General features: G+C 39.6%; 1 protein-coding gene across 1 annotated transcript in view; it reads left to right on the top strand.

The window, feature by feature from the left end:
- The window catches only part of LOC126272470 (mitotic checkpoint serine/threonine-protein kinase BUB1-like), a 213,779-nt gene that overhangs the window by 135,776 nt on the left and 63,763 nt on the right, over window positions 1-14,240 (top strand). The window contains exon 12 of the mRNA XM_049975348.1: window positions 11,613-11,758. Within this exon, the coding sequence (XP_049831305.1) occupies window positions 11,613-11,758 (146 nt within the window). The remainder of the gene's footprint in view (window positions 1-11,612; window positions 11,759-14,240) is intronic.

Raw genomic sequence — 14,240 nt, 5'->3', positions numbered from 1 at the left:
ATTGTCAGGGTAAAACATCTATCAGAACTGAGTAAAGAAGGCCAATAAAACAGTCAAAAAACTGAGAAATTTAGGAGATTGCTCCAAGAAATTAATTGGATGGATGTTTACAGCATCCAAGACACAAATGGAAAATACAAAACATTCATTAATAAAGTTAGCACCTTATTTTAAAATTGTTTTCCCCTGATGGTAACTCAATTAAGCAAAAGTCTAATAAGAAACCATGGATCACACAAGGGATAAAGATATCATGTGAGACAAAAAGGAAACTGTCTGATATGTAGGGACACCTTTGATACTAGCATTATAGCTCATTACAAAAATTACTGCAAAATATTGAAGAAGGTTATCCAGAGATCTAAACACCTGCATTGTGAGAAGAAGATAAATACATCCAGCAATAAAATAAAAACAATATGGGATATACTTAAGTCAGAGACAGGTAGGACCAGAAATGAGAAGGAACAAATAGCTCTAAAAATAAATCAAACCCTGATAACAAATGCATGTTGTGTTGCAAACCATCTAAACAAGTATTTTGTCTCTGTTACTGATAGCATGGGGTTGTCAGGTTCAGTAAATATCTGAGACCAGTGCACACACGCAATCTCAGTAAAATGGAATTGACACTTACTTCACCCAAAGAAATAGAATCCATCATAAAGTTCTTGAAATCAAAGCATTCTAGTGGTTATGATAACATATCAACAAAGGTAATAAAAGAGTGTTTGTGTGAGCTTAGTCATATCTTAAGTTATTTTTGTAATCAATCTCTTATCACAGAAACATTCCCAGACTGGCTTAAATATGCTGAAGTTATACCTCTCCACAAGAAAGGGAATATGCTGTCAAATTACTGAGTGACCTGACTTTTGCAAGCTTTTTCAAAAATCTTTGAAAAGGTTATGTTCAAGCTTCTACTTACGGAGACCACACCATGGTTCAGGTTGAAAAAAATCGATTCTCGCTTTTCATCATATTTTCATAGATTAAAGTTTTACTTAAGTACTCTGAAAAGGATTTCCCCGAAAAAAATGTTTTTTGAGCATTTAAAGATCATTTTCCTACCATGTGTGTTTATGTGCCACGCCCATCCTTGGAATGTAGTGGTCGGTATTCTTTTGTTTCTGCTGTTTGTAAACAACACGCTTTCAAACACGCGGTTAATTTTGTTCAAGTGTGATTCCGAGTAGTTGTTATACTTTCATTTGCAGTTCCTGTTTATGCGTGTTTCGTTGTGTTTATTGAAGATCACGAAATGTAAAGGCATTTTCAAGAAACTACAATCTAGAGGAAACAAGTTTAGAAAGCTTTCTGTACAAGAGGTTATGTTGCCTGGCAACGATATTTCTAACTGTAATTCTTCACCAAGTGCATCATCAAAGAAGCTCACAATTTCAAGAGTGTTACAATGAATTTACTGTAAGTGACAAGGAGTGCAGTAACATTATTATAAATTTGAGAATATTATCAGATGTAATTTCTAAATTTGTACAATGTAGATAGTGTGGTGAGTCACAGAGTGTGAAAATTTGTGAGAGTGCCAGTGGGAGAAAAGGCCTAGGAGTTGCTTTGGATTTAATTTGCACTAAATGCTTAGCTGTGATTTCATTTATGATTTCTTCAAAACCAGATGCAAGTGGCCCTTGTGAAATCAATACTAGATTAGTTTATGCCTTACAATCCATTGGCAAGGGCATGGCTGCAGGGAGAACATTTTATTCAGTGATGAACTTACATCAACCACCAAATAAATTTGAAAAACTGGCTTCAGTATTAGAGAAAGCTGTATGTGAGGTCAGTGAGGAAAACTTGAAACTGGCTGCTAGGGAAGCAGTGGAAGAAAATGATGGATGTTCAGATATTTCAGTTGCACTTGATGGAAGTTGGCATAAAATAGGGCATACTTCTCTGAATGGAGTAGTGACTGCCACAAGTGTAGACACCGGTATAAAGTGTTAGATGTGGAGATAATGTATAAATATTTGCAAGTGTTGTAAGGTCAATGAACATAAAGAACACTACAGTGTGACTAATTTTAGAGGAACAAGTGGTGGTATGGAAGTTCATGTAGTACAACAAATATTTCATTGCTCCATAGAAACAAGAGGCATATGGTACACCAAATATTTGGGCAATGGTGACAGTAAGGCATACAACAATGTGGTGAACTCTAAGCCATTATTAGCAAAACAGAATGTGCAGGCCATGTTCAAAAACGTTTGGGAACACTGCTGAGAAAACTAACTGTTGATACGAGAGGAAAAAAATTAGAAGATGGAAAATTGTTGACCGAGCAGGGTCGGTTAACTAAAACTGAAATAGAAAACTTGTGGGTATACTACGGCCAGGCAATTAGGAGAAATAAAGAAAATCTGGAGGCAAGAAGAGAGATGTTTGGGCCATATTCTTCCATTTGTCCTGTACTGATGATAAGCCATGCCATGGATTGTGTCCTTCGGGAGAAAATTCTTGGTGCAAATACAATAGGGCTCAGGCAACTGGAGAATCTTATTCTCACCAGCATACTCTTCATGCTGCTGTTATTACAAAAATTAAACCTATTTTAAGAGACTTGGCTCATTCCGACCTCCTAAGAAAATGTCTGCATGGGCAGACACAGAACCCAAATGAAATGTTTCAACAGCATAATTTGGAACCGCCTTTCTAAAACTGTATTTGTAGGCATGTATACAATAAAACTAGGAGTTCATGACACTGTTATTACATTCAATTGTGGTAATATTGGAAAGTATTGGGTACTGAAAAAGCTGGGAATTAATCCTGGTGAAAATATGATCACTGGGCTGCAACATTGTGACAAAATGAGGATAGCCGATGCTGACAGGTCTGCATCTAATATGGCCAAGATAGCAAGATAAACATCCAAGAAGGTGAAAAAGAAGCTGGGAGACCTGCCAGAGGCCAAAGAAGGGCCATCATATGCAGCAGGACAGTTTTCATTAGCTGTAAGTAACAAATTTCAAAAGTTTTTTCTTTAAAATCAATTTCCCGCAAACTAAAATTTTCAGTACATATGCCCCATTATGTCCGCAGCTCGTGGTCTCGCGGTAGCGTTCTCGCTTCCCGAGCACGGGGTCCCGGGTTCGATTCCCGGCGGGGTCAGGGATTTTTCACCTGCCTCGTGATGACTGGGTGTTTGTGTCGTCTTCATCATCATCATCAATCATCCCCATTACGGTCGGAGGAAGGCAATGGCAAACCACCTCCACTAGGACCTTGCCTAGTATGGCGGCGCGGGTCTCCCGCGTCGCTCCCCTACGCTCGGTAAACGGAGTATGGGACTCATCATCATCATCATCATGCCCCATTATATCAGAAATTATCATAGATAAATAAATGAAATTTTCAGAGACTCTGCATAACATAAAAAGCCACCTCTGGTACTACATTAATTAATATTCCCCCATCAGGAAGTCCACAAAAAATATTTTCTGCAGAAAAAAAACTTAATACTTTTTGTTATTGAATTTAAAAAAGTATTTCTTAGAAACTATTTAATGGACAAAGTAGATTTTAGTACAGTTGACTCTATAGCATCATGTAACATACAGTAAAAATATTAAGGTCCTGCATCAAATAGTTTTTTTCAGAAATGGGTCAAATACTTGCCTAAATTAACATGGGTTAGATAGGCAGGGTGTGGTCCCCTTAAGCACCTTAATGAAAATAACATACTTTCAAAGTCACAGTTTTGGTTTCTTAAGGGTTCTGATATTGAGAAGGCTACTTACAGTGAAAATGTCCTTAATTCATTAGACAACAAATTAGAGGCTACTGGCATATTCTGTGGCCTGTCAAAGGCTTTTGACTGTGTGAATCACAATATACTTTTAAGTAAATTAAAATATTATGGCATCACTGGTAATGCTGCAAAGTGATTTCAGTCATATTTTACTAATAGAGAACAAAGGGTGTCATTATGTAACACTTCAGCAGTAGGCAATCAGACATCATCTGACTGGGAAGAAATTACATGTGGTGTTCCTCAAGCTTCCATAGGAGGTCCACTACTTTTTCTTGTGTATATCAATGACATGTCATCTGTTACATTACCACATGCCAAGTTTGTCTTATTTGCAGATGATACAAACATTGCAATAAATAGTAAATCAAGTATAAATTTAGAAAGGGACACTAATCAAATTTTCACTGGCATTAATAAGTGGGTTCATAGCCAATTCACTGTCATTAAACTTTCAAGAGACCCACTATATACAGTTCAGAACTTCCAAGAGATTTTCGTCTAGTGTGTGTATAAAATATGACGACATGGACATAGGAGAAGTTGAGAGTGTAAAATTCTTGGGATTACATTTTGATAATAAATTCAGTTGGGAGCGACATACTAACGAAGTGCTAAAGTTCCTAAACAAGTCTGTTTGTGCAATGCGAATGATGTCAGACATAGGAGATATAAATATGAAAAAAACTGACTTATTTTGGGGTAACTCCACAACCAGAGAAAAAATTTTTAGAGTACAGAAGCATATAATAAGAGTAATGTGTAGTGTAAATTCAAGAACATCATGTCGAAACCTATTCTAAGAATTGGGCAAACTAACCAGAGCTTCTCAGTATATTTTTTCCTTAATGAAGTTTGTTATAAATAATACATCTCTTTTTACAACTAACTGCTTAATACACAGTATCAATACTAGGAATAAGAACAATATACATGAAGATTTAAAATCACTTACTCTTCCCAGAAAGGAGTCCAGTATTCAGCAACGCATATTTTCAATAAGTTACCAGCAACCATTAAGAGTTTAGTTTCAGACAAGGCACAATTTAAACATAATTTAAAAGAACTTTAGGTGACCTCCTCCTCCTACTCCATCCATGAATTTCTCAACAAGTGCATTGGACCATTTGAATGAAAAATTATACTTTAATTTTTGACAATACTTCGTTGTAACAGCCAAGTAACTACCTGCTGTGTGAATGATGGATGTATGGAAAGCAGATGTAAATCTTAAGTCTGTAAATAGTGGAAGGTTAATTTTAAATCTTGTGCAAAATTTGACTGTTCTTAACTGAGGATCATTTAAATGTATAATTTACTTTAATTTTTGACAATACTTGGTTGTAATACCCAAGTAACTAGCTACTGTGCTAATGTTGGATTTAATGAAAGCAGATGTAAGTATTAAACCTGTAAATATTAGAAGTTTAATTTTAATTCATGTACATAAATTACCATTTATTGACTGACGATCATTAAGATTATTGAAACTCAAGTTTTTCTAATTACATTTTTGTAATGTGTTTATCTGACATGTTCTACACCCAGAATGATCCCCTCTTTTGTCAATCTATGGAATGAATAATTAATCTAGTCTCCAGACAAATTAGTGTGCTGACAAGCACAAATATTGGGCATATGAGTTTTTGCAATATATATTTCTTACACAGATCACAAAAATTTAAATATAGTGCGTATATTGTCTCAGTTAAATAAATATACCTTTATTTTTGATACAGCTTAACATAATGTTAAAACACCTTGTTTGTTTATTGCAAATTATTGTCTTAATACGTTAAGTTTTAAAAGGTTGGACATTGAAGGATGTACAGATTTCTTTCATAAATTATTTATCAAAAATAAAATAAAAACTAGTAACCAAATATCACTAAATTAAATAAAGCTCACAAGGGGAAGGCCTGAGACACGGACAACCGATTCAGCTCAGATTTGGCAGGTCACTTGTGTACAACCTAAAACGAAGGAATCTAAGATATTTTGGGTCAACACCCCCGCGTTTTGAGAAAAGCACCCCTAATGGATATGACGAGCGATCGACTCAAAGTTGGCGGTATCGATAGATAATTGTAAATAGAGCATTTTTTATCACCAAGTATGGGGTCCGAAAACGCATACTTTTCCAGAAATCGAGGTAAGAAAACTTTTACAACTGTTGCTTCTGTACCCACATGGTCAACGCTTTTCGCCGACAGCACCGATAGTGCAACGGCCAAGGTAACTGGCTGAGAATCTCGAAGAAACGTAGTGGATGTTATTGTTTTCATTTGTATTTTTCCATATCTCAATTGATAGGGATAGGAGGTTTAATAAGGTAAGTAAATCAACAAAAAATGATGATAAGGTAGGCAAATAAATTTCTCAAACCTCTTGGGATAGTAAACAACTAAAATGTTACTCCAGGTCACTTTACAATCTCTCTTCCAGTCATTGTTACGTGTCCTCACTTTTCTTCGAACAACAAACAAACATACTCACGGCACCAAGAGAATCTAATGAACGCAATCTTTAGACAGCTACACTGTTCCTTCCCTATGATATGACGAAGAGGCAACCAGGACAACATAACTCTCCTCGTGTGCATTCTATCCCGTGCCTCGCTTTAAACAAGCGTTGCACGGTTGGCTATCTGTAATCCCTTGTGAGGAAGTCGCAGCACTTTTACTCGGAGTTGTTTTCATGTAACAAGGCTTAAAAGTTTAATACTTTACTAACTCACGGCGTTTGAGAAATTAGTTTGCCTACCTTATCATTATCATTCCTTATTGATATATTTACCTTATTAACCCTCCTCTCCCTTCAATTGAGATATGGAAAAATACAGACGAAAAGAATAACATCCGTTGCGGTTTTTTTTTTTTTTTTTTTTTTTTTTTTTTTTTTTTTTTTTTTTTTTTTTTCCCCCCTCCCCCTCGTAGATTGTTGAGTTTGGTTTTTGCGGACGTTGATCCTTCAAGTCATTTTTTTTTTATTACAGAGGCCAACCAGCTCTCTGGCCAAACACACTGAGCTACCGTGCCGGCATGCTATCGGCTCTGTCGGTAACACACGTTAATTATGTGGGTACAGACGCGGCAGTTGTAAAAGTTTCTTAGCTCGATTTCTGGAAAAGTATGCATTTTTGGACCCCATACATCATGATCAAAAATGCCCTATTTACAATGATCTATCGATCCCGCCAATTTTGAGTCGATCGTTCGTCATAACCATTAGGGGTGATTTTCTCAAAAACGTGTTCGTGTTGACCCAAAATACTTTAGATTCCTTCATTTTAGGTTGTACACAAGCGACCTGCCAAATATCAGCCGAATCGGTTGGCCATCTTTTGAGGCCTTCCCCTTGTCAGTCACAGACAATCATCTGTTTATAATGTACACAAATTTAGTTGAAACCCATTTATAGGCCACCAAACAGAACAGTTGAAGCTGTGTCATAATCTTGTTTCCACAGTGTACATATTACAGATGGACAGTCTGCCCTCTTGTCTCTAAGCAGTAGTGTATGGAACAAGTAATGTATGAAGCCACCCAAACCAGTTTGTGCACTACTTGGATATCATGCATGCCTCAAGGCATGGAACTTGTGGGTTTAAGCCCCAGTTTAAAATGGAGACTGGTTTTAAATGTGCCGTTACTGTGAAAATGATCTTGACATGCAAAAATTGAATGAATCTGTGGTATGTGTAAACACCGCCATGAAAGAAATATATTGATACAGTGGACATTTAATATGAACATGTATCGCGCACCAAGAAAAGGTCACTGAGTTATTTTCACATGTCACCAATAGGTAGTACATCTATACCTAATACAGCTGAGGTCAAGTCATTCACATCCAGCGAATTTATGAGGGTATTTTGGATAGTAAAAATACGCTGTACACCAGAGGAACAGAAGAGTTATGGCGAGCAAGTTGGCAACACTGGTGTTAACCTTGATCCGTTAGCTTTCTCCTCGCAGTCGTTCAGCAGTTGAACGTTGCTTCTGGTTGGAGTAGGTCGTGTTTAAAATGGCTGCGACGATTCAGAATCCTGCCAAATGTGAAGTGCACTCTGTCATACGTTTTCTTCATGCAAAAGATCAGCGAGCAGCGGATATTCACAAAGAAATTGTTTCTGTTTATTGGAACATTATGAACCGACAAAATGTAACCAAATGGTAGGACCGATGTTCATGACGAGCAAAGAACAGGTCAGCTATCTGTGATCTCTGATGCCCTTCTTCGGAGAACGGAGCAAGCAATTCATGTGAATAGATGTCTCACATTGAAAGAATTGCTTCAGATCATACTGGAGGTGTCAATGACAACTATTTATGACATTTTAATTGTCAAGTTAGGGTACAGGAAACTGTGTGCGCACTGGGTTCCAAAATTGTTAACGGAAGAACACAAAAAGAAAAGGATGGACTTTGCACTCGACTTCCTCACACGCTATGCTGAAGCAGGTTATGAGTTCCTTGATCACATTGTGACAGGTGACGAGACGTGGGTTATCACCATACACCTTTACCCAAGCAACAATCAATGCAATGGCGCCATTCGAATTCACCAAAAGCCAAGAAATGCAAAATTTCGATTTCAGTGAGGAAAATCATGGCTTCTGTTTTTTGGGACAGACAAGACATTCTTCTGTTGGAATTTATGCCTCCTGGAATGACAATTAATGCTGCTGCATATTGCCAGACTTTGAAACGTCTTCATAGGGCAATTGAAAACAAATGCAGGGGAATGCTGACAAGTGGAGTCCGCTTGGTTCATGACAACAGTCGGCCTCACACAGCGCTTGTAACCAAAGCACTACTCAAACAATTCAAATTGGACGTATTGGACCATCCGCCATACAGACCAGACCTAGCGCTCACCGACTTCCATATCTTCTGTTACCTGAAGTCACATCTTGGTGGAAAATCATTCCACGATGATGAAGAGATCAAAGATGAAGTTGAAATGTGGTTCCGACAACAGGCAACAACCTTCTATGACTGTGGGATACAAAAGCTTGTGCAGCGACTTAACAAATATTTGGATAATGGGGCTGATGATGTCGAAAAATAACAAATAATCCAGTTAATATAATAGAGGGAAACATTCCACGTGGGAAAAATTTATCTAAAAACAAAGATGATGTAACTTACCAAACGAAAGCGTTGGTATGTTGATATAGACACAAACACACACACAAAATTCGAGCTTTCGCAACCAACGGTTGCTTCATCAGGAAAGAGGGAAGGAGAGGGAAAGACGAAAGGATGTGGATTATAAGGGAAAGGGTAAGGAGTCATTCCAATCCCGGGAGCAGAAGGACTTCCCTTAGGGGGAAAAAAGGACAGGTATACACTCTTTTGCGGGGAGAACAACTCCAGAATTTCCTCTCCAACCTCAACTCCTTTGCTTCTATCAGATTCACCTGGTCCTACTCCAAATCCCATGCCACTTTCCTTGATGTTGACCTCAATCTGTGCAATGGCCAACTTCACACATCTGTCCACATCAAACCCACCAACAAGCAGCACTACCTCCATTATGACAGCTGTCACCCATTCCATATCAAACGGTCCCTTCCCTACAGCCTAGGTCTTCGTGGCAAATGAATCTGCTCCAGTCCTGAATCCCTGAACCATTACACCAACAACCTGAAAACAGCTTTTGCGTCCCGCAACTACCATCCCAACCTGGTACAGAAGCAAATCACTAGAGCCACTCCCTCAAACCCAGAACCTCCCACTGAAGAACCCCAAAAGTGCCCCACTTGTGACATGATACTTCCCGGGACTGGATCAGACTCTGAATGTGGCTCTCCAGTAGGGATACGACTTCCTAAAATCCTGCCCCGAAATGAGATCCATCCTTCATGAAATCCTCCCCACTCCACCAAGAGTGTCTTTCCGCCATCCACCTAACCTTCGTAACCTCTTGGTTCATCCCTACGAAATCTCCAAATCACCTTCCCTACCCTCTGGCTCCTACCCTTGCAACTGCCCCCGGTGTAAAACCTGTCCTATGCACCCTCCCACCACCACCTACTCCAGTCCTGTAACCCGGAAGGTGTACACGATCAAAGGCCGAGCCACGTGTGAAGGCACCCACATGATTTACCAACAGACCTGCCTACATTGTGACGCTTTCTATGTGGGAATGACCAGCAACAAACTGTCCATTCGCATGAATGGACACAGGCAGACAGTGTTTGTTGGTAAAGAGGATCACCCTGTGGCTAAACATGCCTTGGTGCACGGCCAGCACATCTTGGCACAGTGTTACACCGCCCGAGTTATCTGGATACTTCCCACCACCACCAACCTATCCTCTCTTCTCGTTATCCACCAGGCGTCAATGTCCGCTAATTTCAAGTTGCCGCCACTCATACCTCACCTGTCATTCAACATCATCTTTGCCTCCACACTTCCGCCTCGACTTACATCTCTGCCCATACTCTTTGCCTTTAAATATGTCTGCTTGTGTCTGTGTATGTATGTATGGATGGATGTGTCTGTCTGTGTGTGTGTGTGTGTGTGTGTGTGTGTGTGTGTGTGTGTGTGTGTGTGTGTGTGTGTGTGCGCGCGCGCGCGTGCTAGTATATACCTATCCTTTTTTCCACCTAAGGTAAGTCTTTCCGCTCCCGGGATTGGAATGACTCCTTACCCTCTCCCTTAAAACCCACATCCTTTCATCTTTCCCTCTCCTTCCCTCTTTCCTGAAGAAGCAACCGTTGGTTGCGAAAGCTTGAATTTTGTGTGTGTGTTTGTGTTTGTTTGTGTCTCTATCAACATACCAATGCTTTTGTTTTGTAAGTTATGTCATCTCTGTTTTTAGATATAAAATAATGGAGTTATTAAGATCTAACTGACGTTTTCTAAATAAATGTTGTATTTAAGGACTTCGAGCCATTGTATCTTTACTTTTTGAAATGCCCTCGTATTTTGGGAAGAGAAGTTACCCAACTTGTTGCAGGATAAGGATTCAACAAAATTGGACTGAACAAGTTATCACTATGGCTTGAATTGGATTGTATTAAAGCACTACCACAGACCATCAAGATATTTTACTCGCCTGTAAGTGACAAAACAGTATACTTTGGATGACAAAGAGTGTAAAGTAAACTATAGTATAACTTCTAGTCAGTAATGAAATGTTACATGTTTCACATCAAATAGTATCGTGTGTTAACGTTTTACTATTTTACCCCCATTAACCTCTCTTATCTCTTAAAAGATTTTAGTATGGTTGCTAAAAATCTAGTTGTCATGTACCCAAATTAATACATCATATCATCAAATAGTATCCCATAATGGGTTATCAAAATGTAAGCATAATTTAATAGATTTCTCACATTTCACTACAGTGCAAGGAACATGTAGAGCAGCAGGTGCTATGAATGATTAACCAAAAAGCAATGCTAATTTAGAATCCAAAGAGCTGTGTCACTTTATTGTGGCCCTCTAAAATTGTGTCAGAACTATTGGTGGATTAAAATTCATAATTCTGCTCAGTTGTGATATGCATTTAATACATCTGTGTAGTGGTACATCTCTTCAGAATATTCAAGGTCATAAACTATAAGAATCAAAGTAACTTCCACAGTAACAGTATTTATTTTGCCCCAGCAGTAACAAAACTCTGAGAAACTCAGCATTACAGAAATACTCAGAACTTGCAAAGCAGGTTCCACTGGCAGTTCTTCTTTAATTGTCCATCGAGATGTTAGCCAGTGTGTAGCAAATTTGTCTGTAGCAGACAGTGTCAATTACTTTTCCTCATCTTTGTTTGTATTTACAGCCTGGAATTTTGATTATTGTAATACAAGTTTATGTATTTTATTTTACAGGACAAAGATTATTTTGAACTTCAGCCAAGACAAAGTGCACTTTTCTCAGATACCTGTTCGTCACAGATGTTTGCTCATACATTACTTTCATCAACACCAGCTCGAAAATCTATATTTCATTTGGCAAATAGCAACAGGACAAAAAGGTAATAGTTTATTTTTAAGTAATGTCAACTCTAGGTTGAAATACCAACAATACCAATTGCTACTCACTGTAAAGATGACATGTTAAGTTGCAGACATAGACAATCAAAAGACTGTTACACATCATAGCTCATGACCAAATCCTCCTTCAGCAAAGAAAAGAAACACACACACACACACACACACACACACACACACACACACACACACACACACACACATGTGAATCTCAGACCAGAATGTGACTGTCGTGCTGATAGCAGTCTGGAGTGGGATGGGGAATGGGGAGGGATAGTGGGGCATGGTTGTGAGGAGAGGACAGTGCTGCCTGGCAGGGCCTACAGTGGCTATATAGTGGCCTGGTGAGCTTGCCACGTGCAGAAGTGCATGGTGGGCTGTGGGGTAAAGAACAGGGAGCAAAAAAGGAAAGAATGGGAGAGGATGGGAGGGTGCATGAGCAGATAGTGGCACACAGTGAGGACAAGAGCACGTGAAGGAAGGAGGTGACAGGATAGAGGGGGTGGAAACAGTTGAGTGGTAGATGTGGTGACAGTAGGTTACCATAGGTTGCGACCAGGATAATTTTGGGAGTGCCAAATGTGCTGTGAAGATAACTTCCATATGTGCAATTCAAAAAAGCTGGTGTTGGAGGGGAGGATTCAGATGGCCGAGGTTGTGAATCACCAAGAGTGAAGTATACCACACAGTGCATTACCTCTGTGGCTGCTTCAAAACCCAAGCCATCTGTAACCTCCTCTCCACTAACAGTATACTGCATAGATGGCAGTTATCCTGACGTTCACTCTCTCCTCACAAAATTATCCAGGTCTCGATGTGATGCAACCTACAGTCCCCACATCCCCCATCTAACAGTTTCTGCCCCCTCTGTCCTCTCATCTAGTCCTTTCACATCCCCTCAGCCTCACTATTTGCTTCCCTCTACCAGTACACCCCCCCTCCCCCACCCACCCCCACTCACCCCAATCCCTTCATCTTCCATGATCATCTCCTTTCCCACTCCTTGTTTTCTTCCTCCACACCTCAGTTTGTGGCACTGTGCCTGGCAGTCTCATGAGGCTGCCATCTAGACTCTGCACACCCCATGAGACAGCATTCTTGTCTCCCCCCCCCCCTCCTGTACCCTGCTATCCCTCTCCTTTACCCACCCTAACCTAGGCTTCTATTCAAGTGGGAGTAGCATTCGAGTCCACACTGCTGGTGGTAGCAGTTATGTGAACATGAGATGTGCTTGCTTGTGTGAATATATGTGTGTGTAGGCTTTGGCCATAAGTCATAATGTGTAACAGTCTTTTCATTGTGTCTTTCTGCAACTCAACAAGTAATCTTTACAGTGAGTAGCAGTCTATCCTTTCCCGTAATATGGTTGATAATGTACTTTTAGGTAGCTTATTGGCCCTCGTTTTCTATAAACTCGTCTGATAGGAACAAGATGATGATTGGAAAAAGATCAACAATGATTTCCATATTGTTCTTTGTTCTATCTCTGCTGTTTGTATTCCGTCTAGAATACAGTATATTCCATTGTCATATTCCCAATTTTGTGTAAACTTTTTTTTATATTTACAAGTTATTGCCTTTTTATAATTTCTTTTCCCCCTCAGTTTGCAAAAACCACTGTAACAAGTGATAATGTATGGAAAGTTCTCATTGAAAATTATGAATTATTTAAGAATAAAGGAGACAACTCACCGAAAAGCAGAAGCACTGTGTTGTCAATAGGTTCACAAACAAAAGGTACAGAGCTTGGCTAACTTTTATAACGCAGTTTCTTTATCTTAGTTGTAGGAACACACACACACACCTCTGTCTCCGTGCATTGTGCTCAGTCCACTGCCAGATCTTTACGGGCCCACAGTAAGTGTTCTGGTTGAGTTGGGGGGGGGGGGGGGTGCTTGTAGAAGAGTGAGAGCTGTCTGTGGGCTAGCTAGGGGGGCGGGTGGCAGATGGCTGGGCACACGATTTCATTCCCACACGCTGCTAGATGCTTTCCCCCAACCCCCTCCCTGCCTTCCGCCTCTCTCTGGCCTTCGCCCCACCCCATCTAACCGCAGCACACTCGCCATGGGCCAGTAAAGAGTTGACAGTTGATTGAGTACAATGTAGGGAGACAAGTGTGTGCCTGTCTGTGTGCATGTTTTTGCTAGAGCTAGAAAAAGGAAGTGCATTCCGAAAGGTAGCCAAACTCTGTACCTTTTGCTTCTGTGTCTGTCAATGACACAGTACTTCTGCCTTTTGGTGAGTCGTCTCCTTTATTCCTAAATAAATTGTTACAAGTGAATTCTTTTGATTCATTGCAGACCCTATATCTTCTACTTTATTGTAAGAATTCAATAGAGTCACAGGTTTGATGTGAACAATGTTTTTTGTACAAGGTGTAGTAATAAAGGTTTAATAATCATATTAAAAAGTTGTTGTTGTTGGTGGTGGTGGTGGTGGTGGTGGTGGTGGTGGTGGTGGTGGTGG

The sequence above is a fragment of the Schistocerca gregaria genome, chromosome 5 (assembly GCF_023897955.1).
Source record: "Schistocerca gregaria isolate iqSchGreg1 chromosome 5, iqSchGreg1.2, whole genome shotgun sequence".
Lineage (NCBI taxonomy): Eukaryota > Metazoa > Arthropoda > Insecta > Orthoptera > Acrididae > Schistocerca > Schistocerca gregaria.
Note: the sequence above shows the minus strand (reverse complement) of the source record. Positions and strands in the feature narration are given on the sequence as shown.